Raw genomic sequence first — 16,431 nt, 5'->3', positions numbered from 1 at the left:
AACATATCACAAGATGTTGCTCATCAAAGGTCTCTTTAAACTTTCATCCTCAAGAGATGGAGAACGGCTTGCTCGCTGAAGGCGTGCGGGTGTTCGGCTTTACATTTATTATCATTATAGCATTATTACCCTTCTCTATATAGCAGTACCACATAAAGACCTCCTTGTGCAGGGCGCTGCACAGACACACAATAAAAAGAACCCAAAACATTTTCTGGCAGAATTTACTGTCTAAATAGTCTAAGGAAGGACTTCTATCCCCATTTTACAGGTAAGGAATTGAGGCTCAGGGGGACTAAGGGTCAGATTTTAAAGGTCAGTACGTTCCGCTGAAATCAATGTGAATTAGGCACCGAAATACATTTTCAAATTTGGCTGCTAGGCGCTATAATAATGCAATCTCTGAGACACACCAATAATAATTATAATTGGTCTCCACGTCCAATTGGTGGGATGCCCCAGCAGTGATACTTGAGGAAGATACGCTTTAGTCAAGCACAAAATATTGGGCTCAATACAGGAGAAACACGATGAAATTCTGTGATCTGTGTTATACAGGGGGTCATGATCTAGTGGTCTTCTGGCCTTTAAATCTATTAACCTACACTTAAGTACCTATTAAACTATAGCATTACCCTCTGATGGTTAGTGGAGTTAAGCAAACTTTCCAATTCAGGCAACAAACCAGCAATTCTTGTTTAATCTCACAACTGTTTCCAGAAAAGGGTGAAATCTTATTCTCCTTGGAATAACAAAGGATGGTCTTTCTGGCTAAGGTACAGGCCAGGGAGGGATAGACCTGCCATAGACTCCCTTCGTGATCCTGAGAGAGTATTTTAGTCCTTCTGTTCTTTGTTTCCCCATCTGTAAAATGGGACTTCCCTATCTCACAGGGATTTTGGGGGGATAAAATATTGTGATGGTCCTGGTAATGGGGGGGGGCAGATAATTACTGTAGGTAAATCGTTTTTTTGTTTCCTAAACCACTTTCTAAAATGTATTTTACAGCCAAAAGGAACCAATAGATCATGTAGGATTCTAGTCTGATCCCCTACATTTCAGAGACCATAAAATGTCATGCTGTTACCCCTCTCTTGAGTAATCTGTGTTTATCTAACCCGTATCCTCCAGAAACTCTTCCAGTCTGGATCAGAAAACCCCAAGAGATAGAGGGTCCATCTCTTCCCTAGGGAGTTTGTTCCAAGAGTGAATCACCCTCTCTGTTAAAAACTGTGCCTTGCTTGTAATTTGCAATGGGACTTACCCTCCTAAAGCACTGAGATGCTTTTGAAAAGACTTTTGTGCCACAGTGCCCCAACTGTATGTGGGTAACAGCACTTTCCCCTCTCACAGGGTGCTGTCAGGATGCATGCGTTAAAGACTGGGAGGCTTGCAGACACTACCTGATTTGAACATTTCAGCCATAAAACATCATATAGTGAGAGCCCTGTTTATTCTGGGTTGCCTCACACTTCTCTTGTCAGACTTGATTATGATGATGATTATTATGGTGCTGGTAGTGATGGCAGCACCAGTAAGTCACAGTGATGAGCCAGGACCCCATAGTGTTGGGTGCTGCACAGACACAGAGAGGAAAGCTGCTCCTAGCCCGGAAGAGCTCACAATCTGAGCTCCTGGGTGCATTTTTGCACAGAAAGAGTCAGCGTTTACCACTGTGCAACAGCGCACTAACAGGTGGCAGCATCTTCATTGTTTTTAATACCATAATTTAAATCCCAGGTTGCAAGTACTTCCTGCCCGCCGTGATGTCCAGTCTGTGCACTATTTTACAGGGGGTGTTTTTTTGGTGCCCACTGATTAGATGGTCTATTAGGGTTTGGTACGAGAATAGTCGGTACCAATGATGAGCAGCTGACATCCTCCTGAGATTGCGGGGGAAAGGACGGAGTTGTGGCTGAGGCTCTGATTTGAGACTCAAGAGAGATGGTTTCAGTTGCCAGCTCCACCAAAGAACCCCTTTGAGAACTTGGTCAAGGCAGTTAATCTCTCTGCCTAGGTTTCCCCCATATGTAAAACAGAGATCCTAATATTTCTCTACCACACCTAGATTGTGAGGACACATATTTGGAAGCACTCATGTTTTTGTGATGGGGTGATATAAGTAGATAGATACTCAGATAGCTTTACCAGTAATGAAGGTAGAGACTTGCAAAGGATGATTTTAATGAAATATGGGTGTTTCATTCACAGAGGCTCCTTAAAAAGTCCCAGACAGAATTCTTGCAATATGTTTTAAAAGTCTCTTTTTCCTCCCCGGTTAAAATCTAAAATAAATAGAACATGGAAAGATTAAAATCACATGTGTATTATACTTTTTACCAGTAGGTTGCGCTACCTTGTTATTTCCTCCAAATCTGCCTGGACAGCGTTACTTTAGTCACATGCATTATTAAAATGTCATACAAAGCATTGGCAATACGAAATTTCTAACTAATCGCACCAAAACAGAACGTGCTTTATAGGTTGTGACAGTCTCAGACTTGCAATTAGTCATTTAAATCTCCCACGCACACTCATAAATAGGTTATCTTCATTTAAATCATTTAACTACACGATTTTAACACACGTTTTTAAAAAAACGGTAGTTCTACTACACGTTATTTGAAAAATACAATAGTCTATGAGGAGAAAAACATTCCCAAGATGTTAACAGAATAACCTCATGCCCATTCTATGATCCAAGGTTGATGTATTAGTATTAAGATTTGAATAAAGATTTGGTTTGCAGGGGATAGGAAACACCAGTTTGACACCAGTTACCAAACTGGGGGTCGGGACCCCTCAGAGGGTCGCGAGGTTATTTCATGGGGGGTCGTGAGCTGTCAGCCTCCACCCCAAACCTCACTTTGCCTTTATAATGGTGTTAAATATGTTAAAAAGTGTTTTTAATGTATAAGGGGGTCACATTCGGAGGTTTGCTGTGTGAAAGCGGTCACCAGTACAATAGTTTGAGAACCACTGCCAGAAAATATGTATTTCTTGGCAGCTTAACAATTCTCCTAAGGCAGCTGTTTCCAGTCTCAGGGCGCCTAATTTCCGCTGCATCAAGGATGGGAGCGGTTTTTGCCCAGTTTTGCTATGTGGCTCTGTCACTCTGAGCGCTGCGGGACGCAGTAATACACCGCTGTGTCTGCCAGTGCCAGCCTCAGGTCTGTAATCCTCAGAACTGTGGAGCTGTCATCAGCCTGGGACGAAAACCTCTCCTGGGCGAAGCCTGCAGCATCACTGGCTCTTTTAGCTCGTCTCTGGAAAGTGCACTGCAGGCCATGGTTACGGTACTGAAGTACCAGAAGAGAGAGACAGCGCCAAATAAGAGCGGAGAGAAGTTATTTTAATTCTGTATTTGGCAGTGTTGGGGCCGCTGCCAGAATACTTTGTCCAGTTCAGGCGTCCAGAATTCAGGAAGGAGGTTGATAAATTGGCGAGTGTTCAGAGAAGATCTGTGAGAATGATTACAAGATTAGAAAACATGTTTATAGTGATAGACTCAAGAAACTCAAGCTATTTACAAAGAGATAGTGAAGGGCTGATTTGATTATAGTCTATTACAGACAAATATTTAATAATGGTCCCTACAACCTAGCAAGCAAAGATACAACAGGTGCCAATGGTTGGAAGTGGAAGTTACACAAATTCGGACCAGAAATAAGGTGCTAATTTTTGTCAGTGAGGGTAATTAACAACTGGAACAATTTACCAAGGGGGTTGTGGTGGATTCTCCATGCCTGGCAATTTTAAAACCCAAACGGGAAGTTTTTCTAAAACAGCTGCTCTAGGAATTGTGTTGGGCCTGTGTTACACAGGAGGTCAGACAAGATGATCACACTGGTCCCGTCAGGCCATGGAATCTAGGCATCTACTAATAAGGAGTTTTCTAACATTTCGCCCCAAAATAGAAGCTTGTTGTCTTCTGGTTTAATTGTGATTTAACTCCTGTAGACTTGGAACTGTAAATATAACCTCACTCTATCTATCAACAACTGTTACAATTTTGCATCACAATTTTAATCACATGTAACAAATTGGTATTTTTACAATTTATTTTTACAAAATGCCCCCAGAATATGCTGCCGGAAGGTGTCTAACAGGTTTCCTGATTTAAGTTCCTGCCTTTTGTACTTTTTAGTGTAAATTGTTCAGTGAGCATTTTACATTGGGGTGGGTGCATGTAAGGAATAACTTGACACTCTCACAAGCACCCTGAAATGAGTCCTTTTAACAACGTAACAAGTCTTCTGAGGGACTCTCCTTCCAGCTTCAATAACCTCAGCTGCTGCAAGGAAAGGAGGGTTTTTGTACTGCTCTGCCATGTGGCTCTGTCACTGTGCCCGCTGCAGGGCGCAGTAATACACCGCTGTGTCTGCCAGCTCCAGGGGTTTGATGGTTAAAACAGTGGAGTTGTCGTCAGTCTGAGAAGAAAACCTCTTCTCGGCGAACTCTGCCGTATCACTGAGTTTGCTGTAGGACTTCGCTCCTCTCCAGAGAATGTACTGCGGGGCTCGGTTCGGATACTGACGGTACCAGTAGAGATAGATGCCACCAGAATAGTCCGTATTGTAAGAGCATGTGAGTGTCACAGCGTCTCCTTCTCCTCCAGACACTGCGGGTTCGCTGGGCTCGACCGAATCGCCCAGCGCAGCCCCTGCAAGAAGAGAACCTCATGTAAGGACATCTTTCCAAGTACGCTTGGCCCATGGGGATGGCTCTAGGCGCACGGCTGGGGATCAGAACGTATCCCCGCTCCTAACAGATGAAGGTTAGGTGTAGGGGTCAGGTTGGGCTGAGAGGTTAGTATATTAGAGTTAAGGATGAGGACAGTGTTAGGGTTTAGTGTAAAGGTAAAAAGCAGCGCTCACCGCTAGGATTAGGATCGGGGTTTCAGTTAGGGGTTAGGGGCAGAGTAAAGATTAGGGCTCGGTAAAGAATTAGCGTCAGGGTTCCATTGTATGCCTGACTTCCTCCAAATACTTCAAAAATCCCAGAGCATCCTTTACCCAGGAGGTTAAATATCCAGATAATGAGAACACCACACGTCTCCATGGTGTGTCCACAGCTACCAAATCTGCGCGCTCAGATGTTGCTGCGAAGAGGGAAATAGCGACTACTCTCTGCAGGTAGTGACAACTAAGGAAAGTTCAAGAGAACCCGGGCTGGACGAAGCGGGAGGGGGTTGGGTGCACGCTGCGTTCAGATTAGTGTGTAGATGGCATTGTGCTGAGTTTGCAGGAAGAAGAATAGGCTTGTGGGTAAGGCTCGTCTCTGGCTGCAGGGAGAGCTGGCTTCAATTCCCACCTCTCCCTCCGGCTCCCTTGTGACCTTGATCAAGGCAATGAGCCAGTCTCTTTCCTGGGTTTCCCTACCTATAAAAATAATTTTTCTCTGCCCCAAATGTGGATTGTGAAGATAAATATCTTGAGGCCCTCCTTAATTATTGTGGTGTCCTTTTAAGGAAATGGATACATTTATCAGGAATTAGGTTGGAGCGTTTCAAAAGAAAAGTTTAATAGCATATATTTTTTTTAATTCTCAGTCCAATTTCTTGAAATAATTGTTAATGTCTTTCTTCTATGGCCTTTGCTGTGATCATGATGAAAACCTCAAAATATAAAGAACATACAAGTGTTTTAAAGGACACGGTGTATTTACATTTGTCACCAGCAGGTGTCGCTGCTTTATCATTGCTTTACCATAACCTGCACAGAACGCATTACTATGCCCATGTATAATCGTGCATAGTTACAAAGAACTAACAGTTTCATAAAACATCAGCCAGAAATGTAATTTTATCTTAAATTTGAACAGCGATATGTCTCTAGGGGAGTCCCAAACCGTAGCTATTCCCATCAACACACACCTACATCTGCGTATTTTAACAGTATATTTTCCCCATATTTTAAGTCATTTTCTGCCACAAAAATGAGTATTTAATAGTATTATTTATCTATAGCTTTTAATTTGCATTGTTTTATCTCTACTGTACCACAATGGATATTTTCCTTCTTTCTTTCTTTCTTTCTTTCTTTCTTTCTTTCTTTCTTTCTTTCTTTCTTTCCACAAGTTGCCATAAATTGGTAATTTGTAATATTTTAAGCTGTATAAACTGATGTGATATTTTACTCATTTTTAGTACAAATGTTGTTTGTTTATTTTAACTCATCAAACACGTATGTGACCCTTGGGAAGCTGATGTAAACTGATGACTTTTACAGCCTAATAGCCTTTTTTGACAGAATAACAAACCCTGTGGATGGGGGAAAGCGTAGATGTGGTATATCTTGACTAAATTCAAAATGATCTGGACAAACTGGAGAAATGGTCTGAAGTAAATAGGATCAGGGCCGCCCAGACCAGTCCCCAGTTTCTGGGCCCCTGGGGTCCTTCACTCGCTCTGGGGCCCAGGGAGTTTCTTCGCTCCCCGTCTTCGCTGGCGGGGGGGTCCTTACTCTCCGGGATAGAAGGACCCCCCCGCCGCCGAATTACTGCCGAAGCGGGACCCACCGCCGGAGTGCAGCCTGTTCTGGGACCCACCGCCAAAGTGCCCCGAAGACCCACGGTGGGGCTGCACGCGGAGGAGTCCCGCCGTGGGTCTTTTGAGCACTTTGGCGGCGGGTCCCGGAATGGAGGGAGAAGACCCTGGGCCCCTGGAATCCTCTGGGCGGCCCTGAATAGGATGAAATTCAGTTAGGATAAATGCAAATTACTCCACTTAGGAAGGAACATTCAGTTGCACACAAACAAAATGAGAAATGACTGCCTAGGAAGGAATATTGCAGAACGTTATCTGGGAATCATAGTGCATCACAAGCTAAACATGAGTCAACAATGTAACACTGTTCCCAAAAAAAAATAAAATAAATAAAAAAAACCAAAGCAAACATCATTCTGGGATGTATTAGCAGGAGTGTTGTAAGCAAGACACCAGAAGTAATTATTCTGTTCAACTGGAAGGCCTCAACTGGAGTATTGTCTCCAGTTTCTGGACACCACATTTCACGAATGATGTGGAGAAATTGAAGAAAGTCCAGAGAAGAACAACAAAAATGATTAAAGGTCTAGAAAAGATTATTTATGAGGCAAGATTTAAAAATGGGTTTCTGGAGAAGAGAAGTCTGAGAGGGTACATGATAACAGTTTTCAAGTACAAGAAATGATGTTATAAGGAGGAAGGTGAAAAATTGTTCCCATTAATCTCTGAGGCTAGGTCAAGAAGGTAGGAGATTAAATTGCAGCAAGATTATAGTCTAGGTTGAACATTAAGGAAAAACTCCCTCTCAGGGTTGTTAAGCACCAGAATAAATTGCCTAGAGAGGTTGTGAAATCCCCCTCATTGGAGGTTTTTAAGGCAGGTTGGACAAACACCTGTCAGGAATTGTCTAGGAGATAATACTTAGTCCTGCCATGAGTGCAGGGAACTGGACTGGAAGTCAATTCCAGCTGACCATTCTGATTCTCCAGTGGTGTCATTTTAATGGAGCTGCTTAAACAACTTAATGAAGCTAATATCTGTGTTTTTAAATGAGTGCTCAGTCTCCTCAGGAGAGCTGCTGGGCAGATTTAATGTCTGCAACCTCCAGAGATGTAGGGAGAACAGGGTTTTTGTATAGCTCTGCTGTGAGGCTCTGTCACTGTGCCCTCCCCAGGACGCAGTAATACACCGCTGTGTTTGTCAGCTCCAGGGCTGTGATGTTCAGATCTGTGGAGCTGTCATCAGCCTGGAAAGAAAACCTCTCCTGGGCGAAATCCGCAGTACGGATGAAACCTTGAGAGAACGCACTGTAGGGCTTGATTCAGATATTGACGGCACCAGTTCAATTACATTGAAGCGGTACAGTTTGTATGGTAAGAACAGTGGAAGGTCACAGGGTAGGTCTATACTCACCGTCCGGGTCGACATGGTGAGTTTGAGAACTCCACTACCGTGAATGGCAGTGGTGGAGTTGACCTTGGAGCCGCGGAGTTCGACCCCGCCACGTCTGGACGGGTAAGTCAGTCGACTAGGGTGTACTCGAGTTTCAGCTCGCTATTTCGGCTGAACTTTGCGCGTCTTCTTTCGACCCCCCCTTAGTGTAGACCAGGCCACAGAGTCTCCTTTTATTCCATACTCTCCGGGTTCCTTGGACAGGACTGAGTCACCCAGCACAGCACCTGCAACAAGACCATCACATTGCAGGACATCCTCTCAGCTGGGCTTGACACATGGATGCAGCTCACACCTGGGGGTTTCAAAGGACTCTAAGCCCTGGTCAACACTATGAGTTTAGGTCAAATTTAGCAGCATTAGGTCGATTTAACCCTGCACCCATCCACACGACGAAGCCATTTTTGTTGACTTAAAGGGCTCTTAAAATCAATTTCTGTACTCCTCCCTGACAAGGGGAGTAGCGCTGAAATCAACCCTGCTGGGTCGAATTTGGGGTAGTGTGGATGCAATTCAATGATATTGGCCTCCGGGAGCTATCCCAGAGTGCTCCATTGTGACCGTTCTGGACAGCACTCTCAACTCAGATGCAATGGTCAGGTAGACAGGAAAAGCCCAGCGAACTTTTGAATTTCATTTCCTGTTTGGCCACTGTGGCGAGGTGATCAGCACAGGTGACCATGCAGAGCTCACAACACAGATGACCATGGAGTCCCAGAGTCGTAAAAGAGCTCCAGCATGGACCAAATGGGAGGTATTGCATCTGATCACTGTATAGGGAGACAAATCCGTACTATCCGAACGCCCGTTCCAAAAGATGGAATGCCCAAATATTTGAAAAAATCTCCAAGGGCATGAAGGACAGAGGCTATAACAGGGACCCATAGCAGTGCTATGTGAAACTTAAGGAGCTGAGGCAAGCCTACTAAAGAACCAGAGAAGCAAATGGTCGCTCTGGGTCAGAGCCCCAGACATGCCGCTGCTATGATGAGCTGCATGCCGTTCTAGGGGGTGCCCCTACAACTACCCCAGTCCTGTGTGTGGACTCTGTCAATGGATTCTCATTCAACAGGGATGCAGATTTTGGGGATGAGGAAGATGGTCATGAGGAGGAGATTGAAGATAGCTCACAGCAAGCAAGCGGAGAAACCATTTTCCCTGACAGCCAGGAACTGTTTTTCACCCTGGATCTAGTACTCTCCCAGCCCACCCAATGCAGGCTCATGGACCTAGAAGGCAGAGAAGGAACCTCTGGTGAGTGTACCTTTGTAAATATAAAACATGGTTTAAAAGCAAGCTTGTTTAATGATTAATTTGCCCTGAAGACTTAGGATGCACTCACGGCCAGTACAGCAACTGGAAAAGTCTGTTAACGTGTATGGGGATGGAGTATAAATCCTCCAGGGACATCTCAATGAAGCTCTCCTGGATGTACTCCCAAAGCCTTCACAAAAGGTTTCTGGGGAGGGCAGCCTTATTCCATCCTCCATTACCATGCCAGACCAGTAGCACAAAGTCTGGAATCATTGCATAACAAAGCATGGCAGCGTATGGTCCCGGTGTTTGCTGACATTCAAGAAACATCTGTTCTTTATCTCTCTGTGTTATCCTCAGGAGAATGATATCATTCATGGTCACCTGGTTGAAATAGGAGGATTTTATTAAGGGGACATTCAGAGGTGGCCGTTCCTGCTGGACTGTTTGCCTGTGGCTGAACAGAAATCATCCCTGCTGTGCACCACATGGTGGGGGGGGGGAAGGATGAAGCGATCATCCCAGAGAATAGGGTGGGGTGGATGGGTTTAGTTGGGTTTGTGCTGCACATTATCCCGAAAACTGGAACCCCTCCTTTTAAATGACCAACCCAATGGGTGCTTGGTATGGAACATAAGGGCGCTGCTGCTTGAAACCATTCCCACATGTTATGAAGGTTAAAGAAGCCAAAATACTGTGGCTTATCATGTCTTCCTGCAAGCCGAATTCTGTTGCCCGCTGGCCCTGCATCTATGATCTCTCACACCAAACCAGCAGGCCCTCAATATAAGAGGCAAAATGTGACCTTAAAAGAAAGCACATGTGCTATGTAATGTTAACAGCTTGGTTTACCGTGAAAGAGTCTACCCATTGTTCTCTAAAATATGTCTTTTTAAACACTACTCTCCCTTTTTTTTCCTCCCACAGCTGCAAATGTTTCAATGCTCCCCGTATCATCTCCATCCCAGAGGCTAGCAAAGTTTAGAAGGTGAAAAAAATGCACTCGCGATGAAATATTCTCTGAGCTCACTGATATTATCCAGTGTATTGCTGAGGTGCAGGACGGGCAGCAGGAGCACAGACCACCACTGCAGCCCCTGTGTAACGAACCGCCCTCCTCCCCAAGTTTCATAGCCTTCTAACCCAGATGCCCAAGAACATGGTGGGGGCGCCTCCGGGCACCCAACCACTCCACCCCGGAGGACTGACCAAGCAACAGAAAGCTGGCATTCAATAAATAAGTTTTGAAGTGCAGTGTGGCCTTGTCCTTCCCTCCTCCCCTCCTGCACCACTCCACCCCTGTGCTTCCCTCCTCCCCCACCTGTCCCAGGCTACCTTGGCAGTTATCCCCCAATTTGTGTGATGAATTAATAAAGAATGCATGAATTTGAAACAGCAATGAATTTATTGCATCTGCAAGCGGTGATCAAAGGTGGGAGGGTGTTTGGCTTACAGGGGAGTAGAGTGAACCAAGGGGGAGGGGAGTGTTTCATCAAGGAGAAACAAACAGAACTTTCACACGGTAGCCTGACCAGTCATGAAACTGGTTTTCAGAGTTTCTCTGATGCGCAGCACACCCTGCTACACTCTTCTAACTGCACTGGTGTCTGGCTGCATGTAATCAGCAGCCAGGCGATTTGCTTCAACCTCCCACCCCACCATAAATGTCTCCCTCTTACTCTCACAGATATTGTGGAGCACACAGCAAGCAGTAATAACAATGGGAATATTAGTTTCACTGAGGTCTAAGCGAGTCAGTAAACAGCACCAGTGAGCTTTTATCAGAGGGGTAGCCGTGTTAATCTGGATCTGTAAAAGCAGCAAAGAATCCTGTGGCACCTTATAGACTAACAGACGTTTTGCAGCATGAGCTTTCGTGGGTGAATACCCACTTCGATGGATGCAAGAGCTTTTAAACACATCTAAAGGCACATTCTACCACCATTCTGCACTTGCTCAGCCTATAGTTGAACAGCTCCTGACTACTGTCCAGGCTGCCTGTGTACGGATTCATGAGCCATGGCATTAATGGGTAGGCTGGGTCCCCAAGGATAACTATAGGCATTTCAACAACCCCAATGGTTATTTTCTGGTCTGGAAAGTAAGTCCTTTTCTCCAGCTGTTCAAACAGACCAGACTTCCTGAAGATGCAAGCATCATGTACCTTTCCCGGCCACCCCACGTTGATGTTGGTGAAACATCCCTTGTGATTCACCAGTGCTTGCAGCACCATTGAAAAGTACTCTCACAGACTCACAGATCGTGCTCACTCTTGGCCCCATGTGGTCCATGGGAGGGGTGCCCCTTTCAGTGAGACAGCCCTTTTCCCGGGGGTCCACTCTCTCTCGGGGTCAGGCCCCTGCACGTCCTGGAGCCGCACCTCTCTGAGCCTTAGCACGTCTGTCTCTGCCATGTGCCCCCTCAGGGAGTCCACTTGCTCTGGATCCCCAGGGCCTCCACCCCACTGAAGGGGTTGATGCAACCCTGTTCTCTAGACTGGAGTGACTCTCAACCAGCGTAAAATAGGAGGGTTTATTGAGAATTGAACACAGCACAGGAAATTCTCCGGCCTCAAGCCTGGCCTCCCACAGCCAGGAGGGCTCTGCCTGCTTCCTCTTGCAAACCCAGAGCCCCCTTGATTCCCAGCTGGGCATCTGATATCACTGGCCCCAAGCCCCCTCTGTCCATTGTCTTCTCTCCAGGCAAACAGGGTCAACATAAGAACATAAGAAAGGCCGTACCGGGTCAGACCAAAGGTCCATCTAGCCCAGTATCTGTCTACCGACAGTGGCCAATGCCAGGTGCCCCAGAGGGAGTGAACCTAACAGGCAATGATCAAGTGATCTCTCTCCTGCCTTCCATCTCCATCCTCTGACAAACAGAGGCTAGGGACCCATTCTTACCCATTCTGGCTAATAGCCATTAATGGACTTAGCCACCATGAATTTATCCAGTCCCCTTTTAAACATTGTTATAGTCCTAGCCTTCACAACCTCCTCAGGTAAGGAGTTCCACAAGTTGACTGTGCACTGCGTGAAGAAGAACTTCCTTTTATTTGTTTTAAACCTGCTGCCTATTAATTTCATTTGGTGACCCCTATTTCTTGTATTATGGGAATAAGTAAATAACTTTTCCTTATCCACTTTCTCAACATCACTCATGATTTTATATACCTCTATCATGTCCCCCCTTAGTCTTCTCTTTTCCAAGCTGAAGAGTCCTAGCCTCTTTAATCTTTCCTCGTATGGGACCCTCTCTAAACCCCTAATCATTTTAGTTGCCCTTTTCTGAACCTTTTCTAGTGCTAGAATATCTTTTTTGAGGTGAGGAGACCACATCTGTACACAGTATTCAAGATTTGGGAGTACCATGGATTTATATAAGGGCAATAATATATTCTCAGTCTTATTCTCTATCCCCTTTTTAATGATTACTAAAATCCTGCGTGGACATCTTCAGAGAACTATCCACGATGACGCCAAGATCTTTTTCCTGACTCGTTGTAGCTAAATTAGCCCCATCATGTTGTATGTATAGTTGGGGTTATTTTTTCCAATGTGCATTACTTTACATTTACCCACATTAAATTTCATTTGCCATTTTGTTGCCCAGTCACTTAGTTTTGTGAGATCTTTTTGAAGTTCTTCACAATCTGCTTTGGTCTTAACTATCTTGAGAAGTTTAGTATCATCTGCAAACTTGGCCACCTCACTGTTTACCCCTTTCTCCAGATCATTTATGAATAAATTGAATAGGACTGGTCCGAGGACTGACCCTTGGGGAACACCACTAGTTACCCCTCTCCATTCTGAGAATTTACCATTAATTCCTACCCTTTGTTCCCTGTCCTTTAACCAGTTCTCAGTCCATGAAAGGACCTTCCCTTTTATCCCATGACAGCTTAATTTACGTAAGAGCCTTTGGTGAGGGACCTTGTCAAAGGCTTTCTGGAAATCCAAGTACACTATGTCCACCGGATCCCCCTTGTCCACATGTTTGTTGACCCCTTCAAAGAACTCTAATAGATTAGTAAGACACGATTTCCCTTTACAGAAACCATTTTGACTACTGCTCAATAATTTATGTTTTTCTATGTGTCTGACAATTTTATTCTTTACTATTGTTTCAACTAATTTGGACATTAGACTTACCGGTCTGTAATTGGATCACCCCTAGAGCCCTTTTTAAATATTCATTAGCTAACTTCCAGTCATTGGGTATTTAAAGGATAGGTTACAAACCTTAGTTAATAGTTACATTTGAGTTCTTTCAGAACTCTTGGGTGAATGCCATCTGGTCCCGGTGACTTGTTAATGTTGAGTTTATCAATTAATTCCAAAACCTCCTCTAGTGACACTTCAATCTGTGACAGTTCCTCAGATTTGTCACCTAGAAAAGCCAGCTAAGGTTTGGGAATCTCCTTAACATCCTCAGCTGTGAAGACTGAAGCAAAGAATAAACCGGTAAACCGGTCACCTGGACCTCCTCTCCTTGCTTCTGTCCTCTGGCCCCCTCTGGCTGGAACCGGCTGCTTAGGTCACTGGGGTCCTCTCTTCACAGCCCATTGTCCTCCCCCTGGCCAGAACCAGCTGCGACTCCTGAGCTGGGTCTCCGGGTCATCAGGTCACCAGTTGCTGGGGTATTAATTCTCCAGGTCATTGGCTGGGTCCCAAGTCCCTCTCCAGTCCTCTGTAACAACAAACTCCCTCTCCCCTCACCTCGTTAAACCAGTAACACCCAGGGACACTGAGTCTCACCCCCTCTGCATGCAAACCATTGGAAAACCACAGAAAACAAGAAAATCCCCCACTTCATCACAAGTACCCCTTTCGGTTTATGTACTGGCTGCCCTGGTGTTCCAGTCCCAAGATAGGGATATGCGTTCCGTCTATCACCCCACCAGAGTTAGGGAATCCCGTTGCAGCAAAGCCATCCACTATAACCTGCACATTTCCCAGAGTCACTACCCTTGATAGTAGCAGTTCAGTGATCGCATTGGTGTCAAGGTTCCTTTCCCACTCTGAAATTTAGGGTACAGATGTGGGGACCTGCATGGACACTTCTAAGCTTAATTACCAGCTTAGATCTGGTATCGCTGCCACCACTACCAAGCACTAATTCCCTTCCCTGGATAGCCTTGAGAGACTCTTCACCAATTCCCTGGTGAACACAGATCCAAACCCCTTGGATCTAAAAACAAGGAAAAAATCAATCAGGTATTAAGAAAAAAGTATTTTAATTAAAGAAAAGAAAGGTAAAAGAAAACCCTCTGGGAGAGATTAGCTTATCAGCTACTCTCACAGACAACAGATTCAAAACACAGAGGATGTTCCCCTGGGCAAAAACTTAATACACACAAGAATACCCAAATTTTGATAATTCCCTTAATGGTACCAAGACAAGTTGCAAAGAAAATAAACATAAAACCTATTTATCCCTTTCTAAACTTACTACTCTGATAAGAGGCTGGTTCCTTGATTTTTTCCCACTCCGGCTGAAACTGAAACTAAACAAAGGAAAAAACTTCCCTCCTTCCTTTTGAAGCATCTTGTTCCCCCATTGGTTCCTCTGGTCAGGTGTCAGCTAGGCTAGGTGAACTTCTTAACCCTTTACAGGTAAAAGAGTCATTAACCCTTAACTATCTGTTTATGACAGTTGGCTACTTGGATCACAGCAGCCCCCACAGTAGATTTGCCCACTCTGAATTGATTCCCAACTGACCGGTATCTGTCCGGTGTTGCAGGCTTCCAGAGGGTTATCACCACTCGCTTGTGAGTTGTGAGGGCTGCTCTCATCTTGGTAGTCTTGAGCTTCGGGGCAGGGGAAAGCAAGTCACAAAGTTCCATGAAAGCGCTCTTATGCATGCAAAAGCTGAGCAGCCACTGGGAATCATCCCAAACCTGCAACACTATGCGGTTCCACCAGTCAGTGCTTGTTTCACGAATCCCAGAATCGGCATTCCATGGCATGAGTCTGCCCCATTGCCACTAGGATGGCCAAATTGCAGGGGGCCATGCTTTGAGAGAAGTCTGTGTCCATGTCCTCATCACTCACGTCACCACAGTCGTCTCCTCGCCCTGCTTTTGCAGGTTCTGGTGCTGCATACACTGCAGGATAATGCACATGTTGTTTACAGTGGCCATCACTGCTGGGGCGATCTGAGCCAGCTCCATGCTTGCTATGGTGTCTGCGTGGAAAAAAAGGTGCAAAACGATTCTCAGCCATTGCTCTCACTGAGATGCAGGGTGAGGGCGAGGGGGGGGGGCGACTGATGACATGGCTTACAGGGTTGGCTTACTGTACTGTTCCCGCAGTCTCTGCTGCCCATTGCAATTCTGGGTTGTGCTCCCAGTGCCTGATAGGGCAAAAACATTGTCATGGGTGGTTCTGGGTACATGTAATCAGCCCCCGCCCTCATGAAAGCAATGGAAAAAAAATTTCTCACCTTTTTTTCTGGGTTATCAGTGCAGATGATATACCATGGCAACACGGTGCCTGCTCAGTTCACTGTCACTGTATGTCTCCTGGCTGCTGCTGGCAGACGCGGTACTGCAGTGCTACACAGCAGCATCTCCTTGCCTTTCCCTGTGGATGGCAGATGGTACAATATGACTGCTAAGCATCATCATCGTCCCATGGGTGCTCCTGGCCGACTTTGGGGAGGTCTGTCAGGGGCACTTGTGGAGACATGGGTGCTCCTGACCAGCCTTGATGAGGTCGGTTGGGGGCATTTGGACAAAAATGGGAATGACTCCAGGTCATTCTCTTCTTTAAGTTTCATCTCATGGAGATTCAGTCCTGCCTGGAATATGATGCCAGCTGGAGGCTTCTGCCTCAGGCTGCTCTCCCAGTCGGCAGCACCACACGGTTGCACCTACCCCAGCCTGCCCCTTGCTCCCATGGCTCATGAAGCCTGGACTGTAGTTAGGAGCAGTCCAACTATAGGCTGAGCAAGTGCAGAATGGTGGTTCACTCTACTTCCCTGTAAGCCAACTGCCCTCCCCTCCCCCCTTTGATCTCCACTTGCAGAGACAATAAAGTCATTGCTGTTTCAAATTCATGCATTCTTTATTACTTCATCACACAAATTGGGGGATAACTGCCAAGGTAGCCTGGGATGGGTGGGAGAGGAGGGAAGCACAGCGGTGGGGTAGTTGTAGGGGCATACCCTAGAATGGCAGCAGCTCATCATAGAAGTGGGATGTCTGGGGCTCTCACCCCGAGTGGTCGTTTTCCTC

General features: G+C 45.6%; 1 gene segment (V, D, J or C); it reads right to left on the bottom strand.

The window, feature by feature from the left end:
- Nucleotides 1-4,340: 4,340 nt before the first annotated feature.
- Nucleotides 4,341-5,104, bottom strand: LOC120380722. The segment is given in 2 exon segments: nucleotides 4,341-4,663; nucleotides 5,016-5,104. Coding segments are annotated over 2 exon segments (369 nt in total).
- Between the last annotated feature and the right edge of the window lie 11,327 nt (nucleotides 5,105-16,431).

The sequence above is a fragment of the Mauremys reevesii genome, linkage group 13, assembly GCF_016161935.1.
Source record: "Mauremys reevesii isolate NIE-2019 linkage group 13, ASM1616193v1, whole genome shotgun sequence".
In the NCBI taxonomy this organism is placed as follows: domain Eukaryota; kingdom Metazoa; phylum Chordata; order Testudines; family Geoemydidae; genus Mauremys; species Mauremys reevesii.
This window is presented reverse-complemented; position numbering and strand designations above follow the sequence as displayed.